The following is a 21,778-nucleotide window of genomic DNA, read 5'->3' on the forward strand; positions in this document are numbered from 1 at the left end:
CCTTATTTTGGTGCCTCAGCTCCTCAGTGTCTGAATGAGACACCTTGAGCTTTCAGAGGTGCTGAGTACCCGCAGCTCCAATGGCAGCTACTCCTGACCTATACCAGAGTACGCAAGAGGAGGGTCCATGCTAGAGTCCTCCTGGGGTATCGGTGAGGAGCCGACCCGGGCCAGCCATCTGAAATACTGTGGCAGCATCTGCTTTGATGAGGAAGGGCCTGATCTAACTTGGCAAAGGGGAGGGGGGAGAAAGAAAATGGATAGAGTTGAAGGATGGAGCCCTTACTCAGAGCACCAGAGCCTTGATTGTGAAGGGAGGGAGGTGTCTCTTTCTGGGGAGTAGAGAGGGGGAGCTGTATGCTCACGTGGGGCCCTGTGGAACGGGAATGCTGGGTGGAATGCCTCTCTTGTGCCCCAGATCAAGCTGAGGTTCTTCCTCCCTCCGCCTCCTCCCAATCACTCTCCTTTCTCCCCCGGCCAGAAAGCAGACAAGATCGCCCTGGCTGGCAAAGTCAGCCGCACCCAGTTTGATGCCACCACGGAGCAGCTGAATAAGATGATGCAGGATCTGGTGAACAAGATGAGCGGGCAGGAGCAGGACTGGCACAAAGTGCTCGACAAAATCTTGGTGGAGATGGACTCCAAGGTAAGCTGGAGCCAGTGCCTTCTGCATGACTCACAGCCCCACCCAGTGCATTAGCCAGCTGCCAGCCACAGGAAGGGCAAATGGGGGAAGGGACTTGGCCCAGTTTATAGCAGGACGGGATGAGGAGCTTGGTCTGCTCTAAACACTGTAATCAGCAACAAAGAGTCCTGTGGCACCTTATAGACTAACAGACATATTGGAGCATAAGCTTTCGTGGGTGAATACTCACTTCGTCAGACACATGCTCCAATACGTCTGTTAGTCTATAAGGTGCCCCAGGGTTCTCTGTTGCTGTTTACAGATCCAGAGTAACACGGCTACCCCTCTGATTCTAAACACTGTATCTGCTATAACTGCTGGGGTTTTCATGCAGGGCCTGGGTCCTATTCTCCCTAGGGCCCCTTTACATTACTCTGGGGCCTTCAAGTGAGCAAAAGTTACGCGCGAGGCCCTTTCACGCTGCCAGACCACTGCAAAGGGGCCGTGGTGTACATGGGAACCCGACCAGCAGTGTTTTATTTTTAATTCTCATTTCCTTCTGCCTCCTGTAATGGATCCAGCCCTGAGCCCAGGAGCAAGGGGACTTCGTCGTGCATGCTAGGAGTGCTCAGGGAACAGATTGCCATGTCACACACACCAAGCCAGATCTGGGACCCCTGCCGGGCAGGGCCAGATCTCATCCAGCTGCTGCTGGCCTCACAGAGGGTGCAGGGGATGTGACCCAAGGTGTCCTGCCTCCTATGCATTTAGCCCTTAAACCAGGAGCTCCTTGGGGCAGGGATTCTGTGATAATGCTGAGCATGCTGGTGCTAAACCAGGCATGACTTTTTGTTTTCCTCTCTTCCTATTTCGCATGGCTCTGCATTCCCCAGCACTGACCGATGTATCCCCTGTGACAGAATGACAGTTCCCTGCAATATCCTCAAATGAACTTCATTGAATTAAGTTAATTCCTTTGGGGTCCATCGTATTAAAAACGCTGTTGTGTGTGTGTTGTGGTGGGATTGTATGTATTTCCATGGGAAGGGTAAATAGGAGACCAGCAGTGAGTGATTAGGCAAATTCACTCAGGTTGTAACATCCCCAGAGAAACCACCCCCCTGGTCAGGCTGCTGTGTACTAGTGCAAACTCCATGGGATCTACAGACAAAGAAAGGGATTTTGGGTAAATAGCCTGATTTTAAACTGGCTCAGGGCCTTCTTCCTGATCCAGCCAATGGACAGGACCCCTGGTCCACGGAGGGCCCCAGTCGTTAGGGGAGGGTTGGAAGGCCTGGGCCTACTGAGGCCCCATAAGACTGGGTGCTTGTTCTGAGCTGAAGCTGTGAACTTGAAACCACAAGGCAGCCCCTTGGTGGGGGTTTGAAGGACTGCTCCTGCCTGAGCCCATGTTAGGGTTGGGGTGATCTCTGGTAGGCTTATTAGTGTGCGTGGAGGTTCTTTGTTTTTAACATGTTTTCTCTGTAATGCTTTTTACCTCAAGAATGAAAGAGGCTTGCATAGAATGAGCTGTGTGGTACTCATAACCGGAGCAATTACACCTGTTAGCCAAACCATCTCCGAAGAGAAAGCAAGCGGGTGCCCTGGGGCAACCTGTCTGTGCTGGGAAATAAACAGTGAAGGCAGGGAACTGTGCAGTCTGGAAATATCCTGGTCAGAAGGGAATGAGAGGCGGGAGAAGCAACAGCTGGGGAGCTGGAAGCCAGAGAGCAGGTGCCCTGGCTGGGCCAGTGAGTGGAAATACAGGTGTAGTTGCCCTGAATTGTGACACCGCCTGACTGTGGGCTGAGCAGAATTGCCCACCTTGTTTGATGTGCTGCCCGTGTGGTTCTAGTGGTGCCCTGCTGCTGTCCCATCACTTAGAGATGATCTGTGGACATTCGGTGGGTCTAGGAACCTTAGGAGGTAAAGATGGAAAGGCCCCACTCAGTGTTAGATCACTCCCAGCAATCCAAGATGGTTCTCTGCAGTACATTTCCTAACACTTCCTGCCATCTTATTCCAAATGACCCAAGTGATGGAGCTTCCACCACTTTTCTTGAGAGACTGTTCCAATCTGAATAGCAGGGGAAACTTCCCAGGGTGAGATGGGACAGCCTATGATTTCCTTTGCCTAGCTTCATCCCACAGCTCCTGCTTCTACCTTCATGTCTCCCTTTAGGAAGCATCTCTCTTCTCCTGGGTGTTCACTGCCTTTGAACCCATTGGTGAGCCATTTGTACACACGCATACAAATGCGCACACAGCTTTTACGAACTGTGCATTGCCTTGCAGCTGGACCGCCTGGAATTAGATCCCTTCAGACAGCAGCTGGAAGAGCGTTGGAAGGCCATCCGGAAACAGCTGAAGGAGAGCTCTCCGCAGTACGAAGCGGACGATGCTGCTGGAATTAGGAAGTAAGCACATCCGGAGATGGACAGCTACAGCTTTAGGAAAACACATTAGACCGAGGGATTGGTCTCTCTGACTTCCTGGGATAACCTCAGCCAGGTTGACTTCTCTTGGGGCTTATCTACATACAGAAGTTGTACCACTTTAACCATGCCAGGATAGTTAAAGCACTACAATCCCCTAGTGTGGATGTAATTATACCAGTATAAATATGCATAGATCAGTACAGCTGCTCCATGCAGGAAGGGGAATAACTATAAGGCAACTTTATCCTGGTATAACTGCATCCACACTAGAGCTTGTACTATAACACAGTCGGTTAAAAAAAAAAAATCACCCTCCTAGACAACATAGCTATACTGGTATAAAAAATGTGTGCAGACCTGGCTTTAGGATTTTTCTAGCGCTCGCCTATTCAAATACTATTGCAACTTTCCTGACCTAAAGGTGTTTCCAGCTTCTTTGCTCCTGTCGTTCTGTTGCAGGCAGAAGCTCAGTTGCAGAACAGGGAGGCTGTTAACAATGAAGATGGAGATTTTCAAAGCTGCCTAAGGGATTGGAAATGAACAGGCATCTAAATCCCTTACACAGGTTTGAAAAATCCTGTCTTAAAACCTAAGAGCTGGTAGCTCTTGAAGTGCGCTAGGGACTTCAGTGTTGCTACTGATTTTATGTGGAAGGCCATCAGATAGGTGGTGGGCAGCAGTACAAAGCCCTTATATAAGAGAGATCGCTGCCTCTTCAGACAGAGCCATTTGGAGGAATATGTGAGGGCGGGTGTATGGTTCAGCGATTACAGCGGGAGATTGGGACTCATGGCTTTCATTCCTAGCTCTGGCCAGATTCATTGTGTCTTCTGGGGAAGCCCCTTACTGCCTCTTTCTGCCTCAGTTTACTCATGTGTCATATCTACTTAAGAACTTCACAGGGGTTTGCTCCTCAAGCGGTGTCAACATTCACAAAGTGCTTGGCGATCCTAGGATGAAAGAAGTGAAGTGAAACTTTCCTATGAGTTTTACCAACACAGTGAATTGCCACCAGTTGTGAGTTGTCCCCTATGTAGGGCCACTAGAGGGCACCCGTGCTCAGTGTGTAGGTCCGATGCACAGGCCCACACACTGCAGGGGCTGCCAGAGAAATGAAACCTGGGGGGTCCTGTTGCACCCTGTTAGCCAGATGACACAATAACAGTTTTGTATGGCCCACGTGTTCTGTAAGATACAGACAGGGTCTGACATCCAGATTCCACTTCCCAGCCCACACATATACTTGTGTGCTCTCTCCTTTATTGAACCTAACATCAGATCCACTGGGAGGGGTGGAAAATAAAAGCAAACAAACTCTGATAAGATGAGTCAGGTTTTCCCCCAGCATCAGGCAACCTCTCGGGGGAAGGCAGGGGTGCCTATGTGGTTGATTTCAGTTTTGCCTGTAGGGTGATCTTTACATAAATGGGCAGGTTCAGAGCCGCCATGCAGTCCCTGCAAGAGAGATTGCGCTTTCATGTCAACTCAGGACAGGTTGCTGATTCATGACCCTATCCTTGCATTATTAATGTTACGAGTGATTAGGAGCAGGATTGTTCTGGAGTTTGGGGTTCTTAGCTACCTGCTCTCTGAAAGTGCAGATCTGGGTCCCAGTTCTGTGCCCTCTTCCCCCCACAGCTTTAATAGGGTTGCCTCAGGTTTATGTGGGTGCCGAATTCCACCCCTTCATCACAGTTCTGTGCCAAGTTACATGTGCTTTTAAGCAAATTTTTCCTGGTGTGTTTAGTGCTGATAGAACTGCAGACTGGGTGTAGTGTGTAAAAGACCAGTGTGTATGATAAGTGTGGACGTGGGTGTAAATTTCGTATCCATCGATACATGTGTGACACCCAGTGCCTGGTGTGTAAAATGATTTCATAGCAGTTACAGGTGCAAGGTTTATGTGTACGACAAAACTTAATCACGCTGGCAATGACAGCTAGTGGTTAGCGCAGGAGAGTTGGCGTCAAGGTCGCTGAGCCTGCCTCTGATTTGCGAGGCGACCTCGGGCAAGTCACTTCCCCACCTGTGCACTGAGGATAATGACATTGGCCCACCTCACAGGGGGTGTGGAAGGAGTTAATGTGTCACTTTGCCCTTGGTGTTTATTATTTGTGTTACTGTATCGCCTCAGAGGCCTAGTCGACCCCAGGGTGCTAGGCATTGTACAAACACAGCCCAAAAAGAGTCCCTGCCCCAAAGTGCTCACAAGCCAAGTATAGCCCCTTTCATCTTAATAACTCTGAGTATTATTATCATTATATATTACAAATAACTGGCCAGATCTTCAGCTGGTGTAGGTAGTTCCATTGAAGTCACTGGAGCTGTGCTCATTCACACTAGCTGTGGATCTGGCTCAATACATAGAAATACCGACGTAGTTACTTGAATAAAATTAGTTCCCTGGCCAGTGTATTGCTGATATGGTCACCCAATGGAGCTATAGAAATATTTCATGTCCCAGGTCACCGTTCTTAGCGCCCTCTGTGGCTCCTCGGTGGTCCTCTAGGCTTGGGGCTCTGTAACTTCTTATTCAGTCCTATTGTCCTTAGCACAGAGCCAAAGAAACCGTTTGCCCCTGGGCCCAAGCCTGTAATGATTCCCATGTCTGGTTTCATCCCAACAGAAGACTGATGGCTCATTTCCACTGCATTTCCTGCGACAGGCCTCTGGAAATGGTGGTGCCCGGCCCGTAAGTACTGGACTGTGTTTCCTGAGCGCATGGATGCAAATGTTTTATTGGCGTAAACGTGGCTCTTCAGAGTGCTGCGGCCTTTTACAGGTGGGGCTGGTGGGCAGCCGCTGCTCATGGTCTCTTGAGTTCAGCGACATGGATTAAGTGACATGAGGAAAGAAATAGGGTGGGGGAAGAGGGGCAGTGATGTATTTTCCCCATGTTCGGGAGGGAAACAACATGCCTCCCCCCACATCCACGTACACCGTTTTCACACTGCTGTGCCCCTGTGCGCCTTAGCATGGTGATTCAAACACTGGTGACATGTCCCCGAGGTGGGTTTGGAAGCTGCTTTTTGGGGGCACCCCTCAAACTTCCTATTGGATCTTAAGCAAGTTTCTAACCCTTATGGTGCAGAAACCCTCCCAAGTGCGACTAGCTGCAGTAATTAGGTTCATTGGCTACAGCTCACAGGAACCACCTTACCAGATCAAACCAACGGGGTCACAGGACACAAAAGGGGGCGGTTCGGGTGCCAGGGGTAAACCCCTTGCTCCAGTGGTGTGAGCATAGAGCTGGAAGCCAGGACTTCCTGTGTTGTTATCCCAGCACTGCCACTGGTCGAGCTGGTTGGCTATTTTCCAGGGAAACATTTTTCCATCAGAAAATGCCAATTCTTGGACAGTGAAACATGTAGATCAGGGGTCGGCAACCTTTCAGAAGTCGTGTGCCGAGTCTTCATTTATTCACTCTAATTTAAGGTTTCGCGTGCCAGTAATACATTTTAACGTTTTTAGAAGGTCTCTTTCTATAAGTCTATAATATATAACTAAACTATTGTTGTATGTAAAGTAAATAAGGTTTTTAAAATGTTTAAGGAGCTTCATTTAAAATTAAATTAAAATGCAGAGCCCCCGGACTGGTGGCCAGGACCCGGGCAGTGTGAGTGCCACTGAAAATCAGCTCGTGTGCCGCCTTCGGCACGCGTGCCATAGGTTGCCTACCCCTGATGTAGATGCTGACAAAAAATCTGTTTGAAAAAGCCCCTGATACAAAGCGTTCCGATGATGTCGGAGCATTCCATGGTGACAGTTTGAGAAGGGAACGTTTTGGTTTTGAAATTTCTTTTATATTACAAAGGGATACAAATTTAAAATCCCCAAATCAGAACAAAAAATGGAATTTTGTTTTGCAGGAGTTTTCTAATCTCTTCCCCCCCCCCCCCACCACCCATTTTGGAACAGAAAAAAATGTTTCATTGTGTGGAATTTCACACAAAATGGAAAAACTGGGTCCCATCCAGCTCTGCCACTGACTCTGTATGTGGTCTTCGGCAAGTCATTTAATCTCTCCATGTTCTTGGCTGTAAAATGGGGGATAATAATATTTTATTGACCTCTTAGGAGGCTAATAAATCAATGACTGTGCAGAGCTTTGTCCACAGAAAGTGCTACAAAGGGAGGATTATAAAGTAACCGGTTTCAGGAGCTCATCCTCCCCTGACCCTTTCTGTCAGACACTCGCTGTGTCGTGCTATCTCCAATCCCCTGTGCTAGGAACGAATGCTTCATAGCACCTGCAAACTTGGAAGAGCCGTGATCAAATGAGATAAAGCCTTAATCTCTTTAACTCGGGCATATCAGCTGCTAGAATCTGATTGACACTGAAGTGGGAAAGCAAGGACAGTCACCAGAATAGTGACAGGTTTCAGAGTGTAAACTTCAGATGCAGTTGGCCCGATATTAATTATTCCATTCCTGCGCTGTGGCCGGGGGTGGTGAGGTGAGGAAGGGGACAGGGGGCAAAGATAAATTTAAATTCCTTTTGCACTCCCCACATTCTGGAGCCTTGCACAGTCCTGCCCAGCCCCCAGTGTAAATTAGAGCAGCCTAAGAGCTGCTCTAACTTAAGCTCTTTTCCCCCTGGTCCCTAGGAAGTAGGGAATAGCTTTAGTGCAGTGCACTCTGGCCATGCCCCCAACGTGACCCTGACCCCACCCCGTGCTGGGGCTGGCATGGAGCCCCAAGCCCAGTTCTTCACTGGTCAGGGAGGCCCCTTGCCCAAGAGAGTTTCTCAGGGGCCATTTCTGCCTACTTTCAGACCCCTTTACACTGCCAGAGGGGCATGAAGGTGTTACTGCAGGGATTAGAGTCTCTCTGGTGCTGACCCCCATCCATGCTTTAGGGCCCAGTAAACTTCTCCTTGCGCTGGCCCTGGAGCAGCAATGGGAGACGTCGATTCAATCCATGATTCGTTCTCCAGGCTTCACGTACGCCTCCTTCTGGACGGCAGCTACAGCGCCACGTGACCATGCGCTATGTACAAATGAAGGGCTGAGATCTCCCTCCGGGGACATGTGGCAAACCGCAGACATGCCAGGCAGTGGATTTAATAACCAGGGATGTTTGGATTTTCTCCTCTTCTTCCCCTGACCCCTTTGCTTATTGACTCACCAGGACCATCATGACTGTCCCCTCCGTGCCGGGGTTACCATCCCACCGCTCCATCCGGCCCTACACCGTCTACGAACTGGAGCAAGTCAGGCAGCACACCCGCAGGTACGGTGCATGTGGGAGGGAGGGGCCTTTACTCTTAGTGTTGGGCTTCACGTGTGGGTGGGGACCAGAGAACGGGGGTTGAGGGGGAAGAGCTCTCCATCTCCACTGGGAGTGGTGGCAGCGCAGAGGTTCCTCTGCTAGCAGAAGCTTCTGGTGTTGACCAGGTTGGAGCAACAACTGCAGCTTGGACCAGCCAGCCAGGCAGGGCCCTTCCCAGGCCTGCCTTCCATTTCCGGCTGTCTTGGAATTAGCAGAGTGGGGACGGTTCCCCCCAACCAGGGCCGGCTCCAGGCACCAGCTTAACAAGCAGGTGCTTGGGGCGGCCAAGGGAGAGGGGCGGCACCTGCGGCAATTCGGGGGCGGCAGGTCCCTCACTCCCTCTAGGAGCGAAGGACCTGCCGCTGAACTGCCGCCGCCGATCGCGGCTTCTTTTTTTTTGCTTGGGGCGGCAGAAATGCTGGAGCCGGCCCTGCCCCCAACCCCCTTTCCCCAGTGAGGCAGCTGTAGGCATCACCCTGCTGCAGGCCTGTTCTTCCTAGCAGAGGGCTGACTGCCTTCTCCTAGGGAGACTGGCCACTCTCCTGCCCTGGGTTTCGATGCACTGAAGCCTTGTACTGCTGCGGTTTGCTAGTTAAATGAATGCAGCTTCCTTTCGCTCCAAGCCCAGAGCTGGAATCCATACACCTGCTGGGTCATCGAGAGGGGGAGGGGAATTTATCCACGCTGTTGTGAATTGGATAGGGGCCAGTACTGGTCTCAGGAACACCTCTGTGTTATGTCCCAGATTACAAATCAAGGCACTGAGATGAGGTACCCTAAGTGTCTGCACAGCAGTCATTGAACTCCCAAGGTCCTGCCCCAGCACAGGCTGGGCTCAGTGTAAACTCTGGGATGGGTTCTCTAGGGACCGCTGCTTTGGTTGTTCAAAAGTCCTGGTCAGGGGATGTCCCTAGGATCTTACATGGAGCAACCCCATTGATCTCCTTGGGGGTTGCACTGGTGTCAGTGAGAGCAGACTTTGGCCATGCAGACATTTGCAAGGAGTTAACTGACCCTTTCTCCCCTCGGCCTCACAACCCTGCACAATAAAACCTTTGTAAATCCTCCAGCTGTGACGATAGCAGGTTGTGGGCATGAGCACAGCTCCAAACTCGCTGCTGGGTGATGCCCAGCCCCACATCACACGAACAGGGAAACCCAAAACTCTTCTGTGGCAGAAAGAACGAATCACTTCAGCCAGTGTGCAATGAGTTTTGCGGGATCTCAGCCCCGTGGAATGTATCCACAGGAGAGAACCCCGCACAAGTGGCCCCGTTTGGTTGACATCTCCTCGGGGAGGTAAAGGGCTGAGTAACTCCTGAAGAGTGAAATACCCTCTCAGATCTGAGGGGTCGCGGCTGCATAGGGCCGAGGCTCATCTGCATGAGGGAAGCCTGCTCTGCTGCTAACACTGCTTTGCAGATGACTAGAGGACTTCAGTCTCCAGTGCTGTCGGGGTGGGGTTTCAGCCACCTTTCTCAGGACTCAAATGGGCTGGTACAGCCCAGCTCACCTGTCCTCGGGGTCCTCATCCAACTCCCCAAACAGTATAATGGCCCGATCCTGCCGCCCTTCCGCATGTGAGCAGCCCCCGTTAGAGCCCACGGGACTAGTCGTGTGAGCAAGGCTGGGGGATTAGCTCTAACAGCGTCCCAGCCCTGGGTAACCGTATGACTTCTCCTTTCCTTTCCCCTCTCTGAATGCATCTCCTCCTCCGCCCCAGTCTGAAGTTAGGGCTTAGGCCCTTCCCTCGCTTGGATGCGCTCCAGCTGGAGAAGAGCGTGGGCCTTGGCAAGCTGCGCAGCATCCACTCCAAGATGCTCATGGACATAGAGAAGGTGCAGATCCACTTTGGGGGCTCGGCGAAGGCCAGCAGTCAGATGATCAGGGAGATAATGCAGTCGCAGTGTCTCAGCCCAAGCCAGTATAACAAACGGTAGGAGAGCAGGTCTGAGTAGTGAGTATATAGCCAGAGAGATGGGGGGAGGGGGGCTCTTATCCCTGCCCACACGAAGAGCTCGGGCACCTACGCATTCACCACAGGGATTGCTGATAGGGCAACCTGATACCTGCTGCGTACAGAGCCAGGAGAGCCTCAGGTGATGGGCAGTCATCAGCCCGGCCCCAGTCATTACACAATATAGAGCCTGAGCCTGTGGAGGGGCAGCTGGGAGGGACTCACCCTCTTTCCTGGCTAGTTGAGCACGGCTGGACGTATCTCACTTCCCTTGGTGGAGTGTCTTGACCTTTCTGTAGCGCTGCTCTCAGATACAGACAAGCTGTGCTCTGTACCCCGCAGGCCGTCCCGAGGAGAGGGTACCACACTGCAGGAGAGTCCTAGGGCAGAATAGGGTTAGCTATTCAGCAAAGCAGGATTATGTGACCAGCCAGGGGTCAGGCCCTCTTTGGCATCGTAGGCACACAGGAATTGCCCTAGTGGATCAGACCAATGGTCCAGCTAGTCCAGTATCTTGTCTCCAGCTGTGGCAAGTACCAGATGCTCCAAAAGAAATTGCAAGAACCCTCCAGTGGACTGGTATAGGGACAGTTCCTTCCTAAGTAATCCTGAACGGGTAGCAGTTGGCTTCTGCCCCTGAAGCATGACCGTTGATATCTCTTATAGACTTTTATCCTAGGTGACGTGCATACTAATCATGGTACAAACGGGGTCCAGTCTGATCCTAGGGGATAGCATGTGAGGGTGGAAGTTGATAGATAAATAAATAAAGCATGGGAAGGGGGGCATAGAAACAGCCCCTTGTAGTCAAACTGGCCTTTAGACACCAGAAGAGTTTGAGGGGGGGAATATTTGTTTGGCTCCAGTTGTGATGAAGCCTGTTCTGGATCTGTTGTCATGGCAGCTACTCACATGGATCTTCCTCTTGTGAGAGATCCTGGGTGCTTTTAACTGCTGTATTTGAGATGGGCCAGGTTCTGCCCCAGACCCACTCCCTTACCCCCACTCCGGATTGACAGCGCTGATCATTAGACCCGCGCTACGGCAGACAGCCCCCCTCTAATGGGATGCACCACAGGCCAAGCACACAACGTCAGTTACCATCAGTAAGGCGGGCCTCAGACTCCAGCCTCCTCTGCTGCTGGGCCCCTGGATTTGTGTGTCTGTCACGTCCTTTGGGGTTTGCCATGTGGTTTGCGCTTTCAACCCAGATTGGGGACTGAGCCTGGGCCTGTGAGCTGGGGGTGTCCCCAGGCTGCGCCCCGCTCTGCACATCGCTCTGTGGGACTTCTCGGTGTGTGTAGGTTTCCCTTTGTCTGCGGTTCAGCAGCCTGACGATGAGCAAATCTCACAGACCCCAGTGCTGGAGTGATGGTGACTCCCTGGCTTGGGGAAATGGGCCTTTCTCCTCCGGAGACCCCGCCCTGGGTTATTCAGGCACAAATGAAAATGAGTCTGAGTTCATCCCATCTGCACATGGGGTCCCTCGCAAAGGGCCTGATCCTGGGAGGGGCTGATGAGTCCCCAATTCCCATTTAAAATAGTGGGAGCTGAGGGTGCAGAGCATGTCTCAGGACTGAGCCCTCCCCGTAGTGTGGAATGACTGGTGGGGTGTGCTTGGGAGATGCCCAGGTCTGCAGTGAAGTGTGTGTGGGAGGAGCTTGTTTGGCACCTGCCCATGTTGCGTCTGGCTCCAGCCAGAGGGTTTGTCCCTCACTGCTGTGAGCCCCAAATCGTAGAGATGATGCTCCCAAATCCAGACCTGAACACACTGGATTCTGGAGCAGTTCGGATCCAGCCCCATCTCCAGCAGGCTGAGCCGAAAACCTGGATCCAGACTTTGGGGAAAGTTTTGAATTTGGATCCAACTTGGCAACTTGGGCCCCTCTCTATAGGTCAGAGGAGAATAAGAGGAGACCCAAAGAGTCCAATGGGTTGTCCTGAGGGGTGAGTGTTTCTCTTTGCCTAATACCCAGGCCTTGAATCCCAGCTGTGTCAGGCCCCTCTCCCCACTGCTACCGTGTTACTGTATGGATGCACAGGCAACTGCAAGAATTTCCTGCTACTAGAAGGTTGTCCCTCCCACCTCAAGGCTCCTTGTCCCTTCCTCAGCTCCCTCTCCAGTCTCTTCTTTTCCCTGTCCCTGTGGTCTTCATGGAGTTCACAGCTAGCTCAGTGTCCATGCGTGGGGCTCCAGCAGTAGCAGCCAGGAGAGCTACGCTCATGGTAGCATCCCTGGAAGGGGTCACTTTCAACATCCTTTGAAGGTGACCTGCAAGGAGAAGCTAGTCCCTGAAAAGATTTTTTGTTTGTTTGTTCTTTCTCCTTAGAAAGATCAGGAATGTCAAGTCCCTGGTTTTGTTGGAGGGACTAGTTCGGGATCTGGGAGCTTTCTCAGCACATAAATGAGGGGTGAGAGAAAGGTGTTGAGACTTTAACAAAGACCACTTTTCCCCCAAGTGATTGTCAGGATTTGAGTTAAATGGATGCTAACAAAAATGTGCCCGTCGTTCTAAACAGGCTGCACAAAAGTCACTTCCCCTCTCACCAATCAAGCGTCAGTTTCATGGTGTCTCAGCTGTCAGGATCTCACCAGGTCTCCAGTTGTCCACAGGAAAAACAGGATAGGCAAGCTAGCAATGTCTAGTTTACAAACATGCAGGATGTTTTTTAAGAGCCATACCCCTTCCAGGCTTTCTTTGTCCCTCTTAAAGCCGCAATAAAGGCCACACACCCAGTTACTTCCCCATCACAGGTCACTGGTAACACAGGGGCGTGGCAGCAGGAGGCTTTTGTTTCTATGGTGACTTACGAAGATAGAAAGCCTGGTCTCCAGAAGCCAGCTCGGTTTTGCAGTGTGCGCTGGAGCCGGGCTGTCGGGGAGGCTTTCTGCTGTTTACCTGGCTGAGTTTGCAGCGTTGCTGTTCACTGTCCCACAGTGACAAGATGGCGGAGATGGCGGAATACGGTTACCTGTCCATGCCTCGGCGCTGCGGCGGCAGCCACACCCTCACCTACCCCTACAGGCGCTACACACGGCTGCAGCAAATCGCCCAGTGTATGCCGGTGCATCCCGAGGAGACTGCCATGCTGACAGTGATGAAGGTATCCGGGACTGGGATGGCGGGGAGGGAGAGAGACCAAGAACACAGCTGGCCTGACTCTCCACCGGCCCACGCCTCGTGTGACCATTGACACCAGTGCAAAGTGGGTGTAAAACAATACCTGGTCACGACAGAAGTGCGCTACGCTCTTGCTTTGCACTGGGCTCCAGGGATATGCAAGGCAAGGGAGAACCAGACCCGGAGTGTGCAGAGAGCTGTCTGGGACATGGGGCTGGCCCCTCCACCTCAGTTCCCGCTGTTGGATCACAGAAAAACAGTTCTATTCCTAGATACAATCCCCGGTCAGATTGCCCCAGAGCCAGTCTGGATCTTGTATACAAGATGCTAATAATTTTGAATCAATAAAATGTATCTTCTTCATAAGCCTTGACTACGCTCGGGACGTGTTGCAAAGACGACCCTCGGTTGCTAACACCACTTCAGCTCCATGGTAGCCGTAATGTTGAGCTATAGATGGGGCTGCTGCCGGAATTTTAAGTCCCAGGTCATCTTACCCTGCTCAGAGCAGGTCTAAAGGAAACACTACTTAAACCACAGCAGCCCGGCTTTTGCTACCAGTGTTGCTAATCACAGTGGAAAAGTCTCTGACTTGACCAAAACAGGCTGTTGTGGTTTCCACTGGGGAATTTAACTTTTGAATCATCTGGCAACGTAAGGCTTTTTAGAAATCTTCCTTTAGCCAGGGCCCTGTGTGTATCTGCAGCTGTTGGACGAGAAACGGTGGTTAGGGCTGGTAAGGGTGAGAGTTAGTCGGGCCTTTTTAATCACCAGCTTTTCCAGGAATAGGAGATGCAGGAAATGTTGGGGGAAGGAAACCCTTTGGGCCAGGTCTCAGCTGCATGAAAGCCTTTGGTGTGTGTGTGTGTGTGTGTGTGTGTGTGTGTGTGCGCGCTGCACTGGTACTGTAAAAGGGCCTTACACAGGCTGGAAACACCCCCATAGAATTCCCTGGAGCAGGCGGCTTTCTGGCTGCTGCAGAGCTGGTGTGAAGTTTCTACACTGACAAGAGGAGTGTGTCAGGTTTGCCTGGGGTACACCACACTGTCTGCTCTTGGTTTCCCAGGGGCGGTGGGAAGTAGAAGTCAGAGGAGCCCTGAGGCTGCTCCAGTTTATACTGGGGACCAGGCAGACCCAACAATAGCCTCAGAATAAGGGGAACATGAAGCCACATTATCCCCCAAATCCCTGCCCCAAGTACGGGACTGGAGTAGTTGAGAATCCAGCTGTTTGTTCCTAACCGAGTTCCTCCTGAATACAGAGGGGCTTGGAGTATCTGGACTCTCCAGAACCCCTAGCGCCCAGAGACTCTGAGCACCACAGCTTGTTTTCTAGCTTCTCTAGCAGTTTCTAAAGAAATTCCACCCTTCCCCACCCCAATCTTGGGTGCAGAATAGCCCCCAATGAGTCAGGGACAGCAGATGCTCCAGCTTCTGCCTCTCATTCCCAGCTCCACCCGCTCCTGACCGGGGAGGTCCACAGAGGTCAGACTAGACGGTTAGGATGATCCCCTTTGGCAAAGATGGCAGCACTGAGAGTGAAGTAGGAAGCAGTACACTCCCTCTCCTCTGCCCCCCACGAACCCTGCTTCCACATCTCCCCAGCTGCCCATTGAGATGCACCTGCCTCCCAGATACCTCACCCCTCTCCAGTGCCTTTACCTCCAGCGCTTTGCACAAAGGCCCTTGCCAGGCCTGTCATCGTGACTGGCCAAGTGGCTAGACCACTGGACTGGGACTCAGGAGAGCTAGGTTCTGTCCCGGGTTCAGGGTGTCCTTGGGCAAGTCACGTTACTTCCCTGTGCCTCAGTTTCCCTATCTGTAAAATGGGGGCAATGATCCTGTGGAGTGCTTTGAGATCTATTGATTGAAAAGTGCTATGTAAGAGCTAGGGGTTGTTTTTCTTATTGCACCTGCTGCTTTTCAGGAGACCTTTTCCCTCACAGGCCTGGCCACCCCGTAGAGTCCAAGATGGTCAGAGAAGTCTCAGTCCCTGGGAAACAAATCTCAGGGCTATATCCCCTATTAATAGTTCACATACAAGCCCACAATTAATTCCCTGGGGCGGGTGGGGGCAGAGAAAGAAAGGCGTGATTGGAAACACCCCAGACATGGGGTTGGGGCCTGTTCCAAAAGGGACACAAAGACAGGGCGTTCCCAGGTGCCTACAGCCCCCCTCAGGCCCTGTACAGTGTGCTGACATGCCTGGTTCCTGCGCACTGCCGTCAGTCAGAACCGGCTCAGCCCTGGGAATGTGCATCGGAGCCTCCTCACCCCCACTCCACCTCCCCTGGTCTGTCCCTGCCAGATCTGAGCGAACAGAGCAGTGTAATGGAGGGGGAGGGGGAAACAGTGCGAGGTTGGGCTAGGGGGATGGGGTAACAGCGATAGAGAATTGGGGGTGGGGGAGAGATGGACTATCCAGGGCTCTGAAAATTGAGAATGGGAGTAAGAGAGTGAGACAAGGTGATGGGATGAGGATGGTGTGACAATGGCAGAGATGGAGAAGAGACGTGGCTTGGAGGGGCAGGGAGGAATTAATGGGCGGAGTAGCGGCCTGCATTAAGGAAATTCCTACTATCTCAGTGTGGTTACATCAGTTAGCGACACTGCACTGATGCAAAGCTGGGCACGTAGCTTGATCCCATCATTCAGTGACGTACTTTACCGCAGGTGCAAAGCCCACTCTGCATCGGTGGAGCACGTCCACACTCGGGCTTGATACTGGCGTAACTCCCTTGATGTAGCAGCGCACGTGTGGATTTCCTTAATGTGGACGGTGCCCTAGGTACAGAGGGGTCGGCGCAGGGCAGCATTCCCGAGCGATACTGGTGTTTTCTAGTAAATACGTGAGAGCATTGCGGAAGGGAAAGGAGGTGACTGCAGGGTGTTGAACCCGTTCACTCTGCTGCTGCGTGGGGGTCTGGAACAGGTATTCTTCTTTGCCTGAATGGAGGTTAGAAATGCTAATAACCCTCTGGGGTTGGAGCCAAATCCATTCTGTTTAGGTGCCTGTATTGTGCCCATCCCTAAGATATTTGAGCATCTTCCAGAATTAAGAATAAACCAGTAGTATCTGTCATGGGACATTTCCCCTCCCTTCCTCCTGCCAAGGGGAAAGGTTTTGTCCCTGCGTCTTTACAATGAAATATTAACACCCCCTTTCCAATATGCCACACGTTGCTTTGTGGAGACAGCAAGATTGAAGCAGTAGATCTAGGATAACCTTCTCAAACATGCCTAGGTGAGTTAGCAGTGAGTTCGGAGCCTAAGGCCCCCTGAAAATCAACATGATGTCGGCTCCTAAGTGGTTTAGGAACTCTTGAGTCCCCAGGTCTCAATTTTAGCAGTGTAAATCCAGAATAATTCCAGTAGCCTTTTCAGATCCGAGACTAGAATCTGGCCACCTGGGTGTAATTTCCTTTAATGTACATTTCAGACCCTGATATCTCTGATGCCCGTTCACCTTTTGGTAGAATATTGTTTGCTCTTCCGTGGCAGGACTCCTCTCAGAGAACAGATCAGGGTTTGTATGGAACTATGGGAGTCACTGTCACCCTCTCTCTAATACCAGTGTCGTGACTGTGAAGACCATGCGTACACAGAGGATGGGACTGATATGTGTGGTCCCGCTCTGGACAGTGACTACATACAAACAGCCACTGCTGACTTTAGTGACTGAAACAGGTTGTTACTGCTGTTAGCCCTGGAGAGCCAGCACAGCTCTGGGAGCATGAGCTGGATTCTCTTTTGTCTCATCAGCACACCCGTTAACCAAGTTCTGACTGAGGATGGAAAGAACCCAGCTTGACTCTCAGATCCCAAGTTGAGTTTGGAGGGCGAGCGGATAGAAAAGCTAGCGGTTTACTTGCAAACTGAGCAGATTGATCTGGAGCCACTGAGAGGCAGTAGCCAGGGGGCCCCAGCAATGCTGTTCTTACCGAGTCACTGGTCTGCGTCGAACCCCCCTGACCAATGCCATCCAGTTCATTCCCAGGGCTTTTCACTGTTGTTTTCTTTTAAAAACGCTGGGCATTTAAAAAGAACTCTGTCCCCAAGTCTGACTTTAACCACCGGCACCAACACCAGTTATGTCTTTGCGTTTCCTTCCTAGCATGAAGAGGTGGATATCCTGGGCCTGGATGGACACATCTACAAAGGGCGGATGGACACTCGGCTCCCATCAATTTCAGCCAAGGATGGTAAGTCTCGGATCCCCTGTATGTTTTCTTTGGGGAGCCTTTGTTTTCCTCCTGCCTGTTGTTGATGGACTGCAACTGTTTCTTTATTATGCTGGCCAGACTGAGACTGAGGAATGTGGGATTTAGAGCAGAGAAGGGTGTTCCCTCTTTCGTCTGTTCCTCCAAAACAGATCTGCTGTCCACGTGGCACCCTGAAAAGGGCCACTGTATGATGGGAGGCCTTTATCTAGCTATATTAAGTAATTATATCGGCCCCCAGCACCTCGGTATCCGAGCACCTGACAATCTTTAATGCATTTCTATCCTCCTCAACCACACTGTGAGGCAGGGCTGTGCTGTTATCCCCATTGTACAGATGGGAACTGAGGCGCACAGAGTGACTTGCCCAAGGTCACACAGGAAGTCTGTGGCAGGATTTGTCCCGAGTCCCAGGCTAGCACCCGAACCACAGGATCGTCCTTCATCTTGATTCCTTGGATGGAATCTGCTGCTCACATGACCTCCAGCCCTCTCCAGTAAATCCGGTATCCTTAAAACAACAGCTGGGAAATGGGAGGTATCAGCTCCCTCGGAGCCTGCTTCAGCGCCCTGCTTGTCTCAGACCTAACCGTTGGCTAGTTCCATCCTGGGTCCAATGGGGGCGTGGAAGCTGTAGCCGGTGCCCTTTGTCTAGAGTGTGAGGTAGCTCTGTGCCTGCTAGCTGGAAGGCAGTAGGGATTGTCACTGGGGATACAGGGGAGACTGTCCCCCCAATGTTCTGGGATACCTCATTGAAAGGGGCAAGACTGGCTGCCTTGGGAGCACCGCTGAGTACCCAGAATGCTTTGCCCCGGTGCATTAACCCTTCCTGTTCCTCTAGCCAATGACTGAAATGTTGCCCCCTTCACACAAACACAGCCCACCAAGGCTAGAGGCAAGACTTGAAGGTGCCTCTACTGCCCCCTGTTGGCTGCCATGGGAATGGCTCCCAAATTCTGCAGATAGGCCAAACTTCAGCCTATGCAAGAATGCGTAGGGCAGTGGTGTCCTGCCACTGAGTAAGGGGGAGCAGCCAATGGGACACTGGGAGGGGAGGGGTCAGAGAGCAGCCAATGGGGCTCATGGGGTGCTGGGGATCCCCACCGGTAGCCAGGGCACCACACCAGAGCATGCAACTGAGCCAATCAAAAATGGGAGAAAACTGGGTCAACAGTCAAGCGTCCCGTCTGGCACTTGTGTGCATCATTCCTCTCTTGGAATCACAGCCAGGTGACAGCAGCAGCTTGAATGAACTTGTCCTTCCCTTACAGTCCTGGTAGCTCATCTGTTCTCCTGTAGACTTTGCCAGTTACATAACAATGTGCCCGAGGCGGGCGGCGGTTTTGGCAGGGCAGAGCAGTGTGTGCATGTTCAGATCTGCATGCTAATCCCCAGGAATAAGGAGAGCACCCAAGGGTGCTCAGCAAACGCATCAGGTCAAACCTTTCCCCAAGGAAATGAAGGGGCAAGAACCCTGGGGTCTTTTCCTGCCTCTGCCATGGGCTGGGGAAATTGCATGCTCGCTGCCTCAGTTTCCTCATTTGTAAAATGGGGATAATAAAGTTTCCTCATTAATGAATGTAAAGAGCTGTATGTATGTATGTAAAGAGCTTTGAGATCCTGGGTTAGAGGACACTGTAACAGCACCCAGCAGTATTGCAGCACTGATTCCGTGTGAGCAGGGAATGCAGCCCCCTCTCAAGTAGCTGCTCCCTAGCACTGAGTGCTAGTAAACTCCCCACGAGGCATTGTGTTACTTCTCCTATGCACTTCTCTGCAAGGTACACTGCACTTGGTGAAATACACTGCGATCTGCTATTTTCCACTCATCCCAGCTTCCTGGTCTTTGGGTGGCTTCGCGCTGTGTGGCCACACGCAATGGGGTCCCACAGAGACTCCACCGTGAAAGGTCCTTGGACAGCAGATTCTCAGGTCACTGACTTGAATGGAGTTCCACCAGGTCCAGGAGATTCCATCAGGGATGCATGTAGCCCAGAATGTCTAAGGCTAACACCCATCTCAGATCTGCGCAGCGCTCCCATGGGCAATCCTCTGCGGTAGCTGAGCCACCATTATCTCGTGGCTCCACATGGCTCCAAGAATTGTTGAAAGCCTCCACTTACCCATATGCTTCCCACCAGGTCCTTTGAAGTCCAAACCCAAGCTCTCCCGGTCTTCATCACAACGGCAGCCGACCCTGATGGACACAGCTGGCCTCCCGGCACGCCCACACAGCGCCAAACTGTCTTCCCCCAGCAATTCAGGTACCTCGCTTGGGTCCAGATGGGAGCTGGAGCCCCCTGAGAATTTACTGTCTGATGAGCATGTGCTACTGAGAGGCTCCTAGCGGAATCCTCTGTCTCGTTCCCTGTGTTCCTAGCAGAGATTCCCCCCACCTGGAGCTGGGGTAGGTTATGCCAGGCGCTGTGGAGGCGCTGAGGTGAGGAGGGTTCAAGGAGGCTTCCCCCCTCCCGAGGGACAAGACACACCAGTCTGCCTCTGGAGTCCCCACTAACCACGGTTAGCACAGGAGTATTTGTGCCCAGCTGCTGCAGAGGCGGCCAGCAGAGGGGGCATGAGTTAAAGAACAAACCCGCTTCCCATCACAGCGCTGAGGCTGTTTGTCAGGACATCAGCGATGACAAAAGCCGACAAGGAAATAAAAGCACCCCTGGGACACCGACAGGCTCTGTAAACCAATCGGGGGGGGGGGTACGCTGGGGGTGAGGGGAATCACTGGGGCCCTTGCTCCATCCGTGGGGAAAACCCACGGAGGGACAAGGAACAGCCACATGCAAAGCTTCCTCCCTGCCGTTCCATCAGGGATGTGGCTGGGTTGCCCAGCCCAATGCAGGTGTTTCAACCCCCCCCACACCTGAGATCTGCAGGTGGGAACCTCCCCAGTGCCCGGCGCTGCTCCTCATCCTCCCCACAGGCAGTTGCTCCAGCACCCCACCCAGTGGGGATACTCGCTGCGTAGAAGGGGAAACGCTGCTGATTCAATCCACTCAGACTGGAGGGGAAGCTGCTCTCTGGTTCCATCCACCCTGAAAAGGGCCACACATGGGAGCTAGAGAGATGGGCCGTGGGGGAAAGCAGCAGCGCTCCCCGCCCCAGATGCAGGGCCTTTTCTGCCATCCCCTCAGCGCCGTGTGGCTGAGGGCAGCCTGCGGCCCAAAGCAAGAAGGAAAGATGTGTTCTTGATTCCAAGCTTCGTACTGGTGCTGGGGAGAAAACGACCAACATTGCAGACTCTTCTAAGCTAGCGCTCAGCGGTGTCCTTCATAAAAACACCCTGAGGATGGATGGATTTAGGATCTGTTGGCAATCCCTGTGTCAGCCCATCCATCTGTTCGTTTTGGGAAGGGTGAGCTGCGTGATGCTGCAGAACCATGTGATCTGAGCCGTGATTTAAAACACAATCAGCTAGAACAACTGTAATAGAATCTGGCCTGAGTGAAAAGCTTGCTGGGAAAGCACAGAACCTCTCAGCACAGCTGAGAGCAATATTCCCCTCCCACCATTAAAACAGAGACACACAGCATTTGACAACGTACATGCCTTCAGCAGGAAGAGCACGTGTTTAGCTTGGTAGAATTGGGTATGGAAAGAAAGAAGGCAAAAAGTTTGATTGGACAAATGGATTGAAAGCAGCAAGGCTGGAGGAAAAGATCCATCAATAGATATGTGAAATAACAGATTGCATTGGGGTGAACTTCACTCAGAGGGACAAATTCTCTGCTTCACTGAAGCCCCACACTTAATTTGCTCTTCAGCGGGGTCTCAATAAACAAACATGGAGTGGATGTCAGGAGCAGGCTTAGGACATGGTGGAAGGTAGGGGAGATGGATGGATTTGTAGAAAAGCATGTCGATGAATGGGTAGACAGAGGCATAACAACTGATAGTTGAAGGATAGAAGCAGGGTAGGCAAATGAAGGGTGGCTGGATGTAATAATGGATGGAAAAGAGGCTGGATGGGGAAGGATCAGGAAATGAGGGATGGGGAAGGCAGGATGGATGGGTGATGAGTGCAGAAACAGAGACACGGCCCAGGAGGCACGGAAAATCAGACAGCTGGATAATCCGTCAGTTAAATCGTCTGCAATGTTTCCCTGTAGGTACAGCTAGGTCACTAAAGGACAG

At 51.9% G+C, this 21,778-nt stretch overlaps 1 protein-coding gene across 1 annotated transcript in view; it reads left to right on the plus strand.

Annotated features, from left to right (window-relative positions):
• QRICH2 (glutamine rich 2) overlaps positions 1-19,979 on the plus strand; it is a 52,718-nt gene extending 32,739 nt beyond the window's left edge. The window contains exons 12-19 of the mRNA XM_065415317.1: positions 482-646; positions 2,921-3,042; positions 5,690-5,755; positions 8,194-8,295; positions 10,058-10,258; positions 13,231-13,396; positions 17,527-17,614; positions 19,774-19,979. Coding sequence (XP_065271389.1) covers positions 482-646; positions 2,921-3,042; positions 5,690-5,755; positions 8,194-8,295; positions 10,058-10,258; positions 13,231-13,396; positions 17,527-17,614; positions 19,774-19,979 — 1,116 coding nt within the window. The remainder of the gene's footprint in view (positions 1-481; positions 647-2,920; positions 3,043-5,689; positions 5,756-8,193; positions 8,296-10,057; positions 10,259-13,230; positions 13,397-17,526; positions 17,615-19,773) is intronic.
• Positions 19,980-21,778: the final 1,799 nt, after the last annotated feature.

The sequence above is a fragment of the Emys orbicularis genome, chromosome 13 (genome assembly GCF_028017835.1).
Source record: "Emys orbicularis isolate rEmyOrb1 chromosome 13, rEmyOrb1.hap1, whole genome shotgun sequence".
Taxonomy (NCBI): domain Eukaryota; kingdom Metazoa; phylum Chordata; order Testudines; family Emydidae; genus Emys; species Emys orbicularis.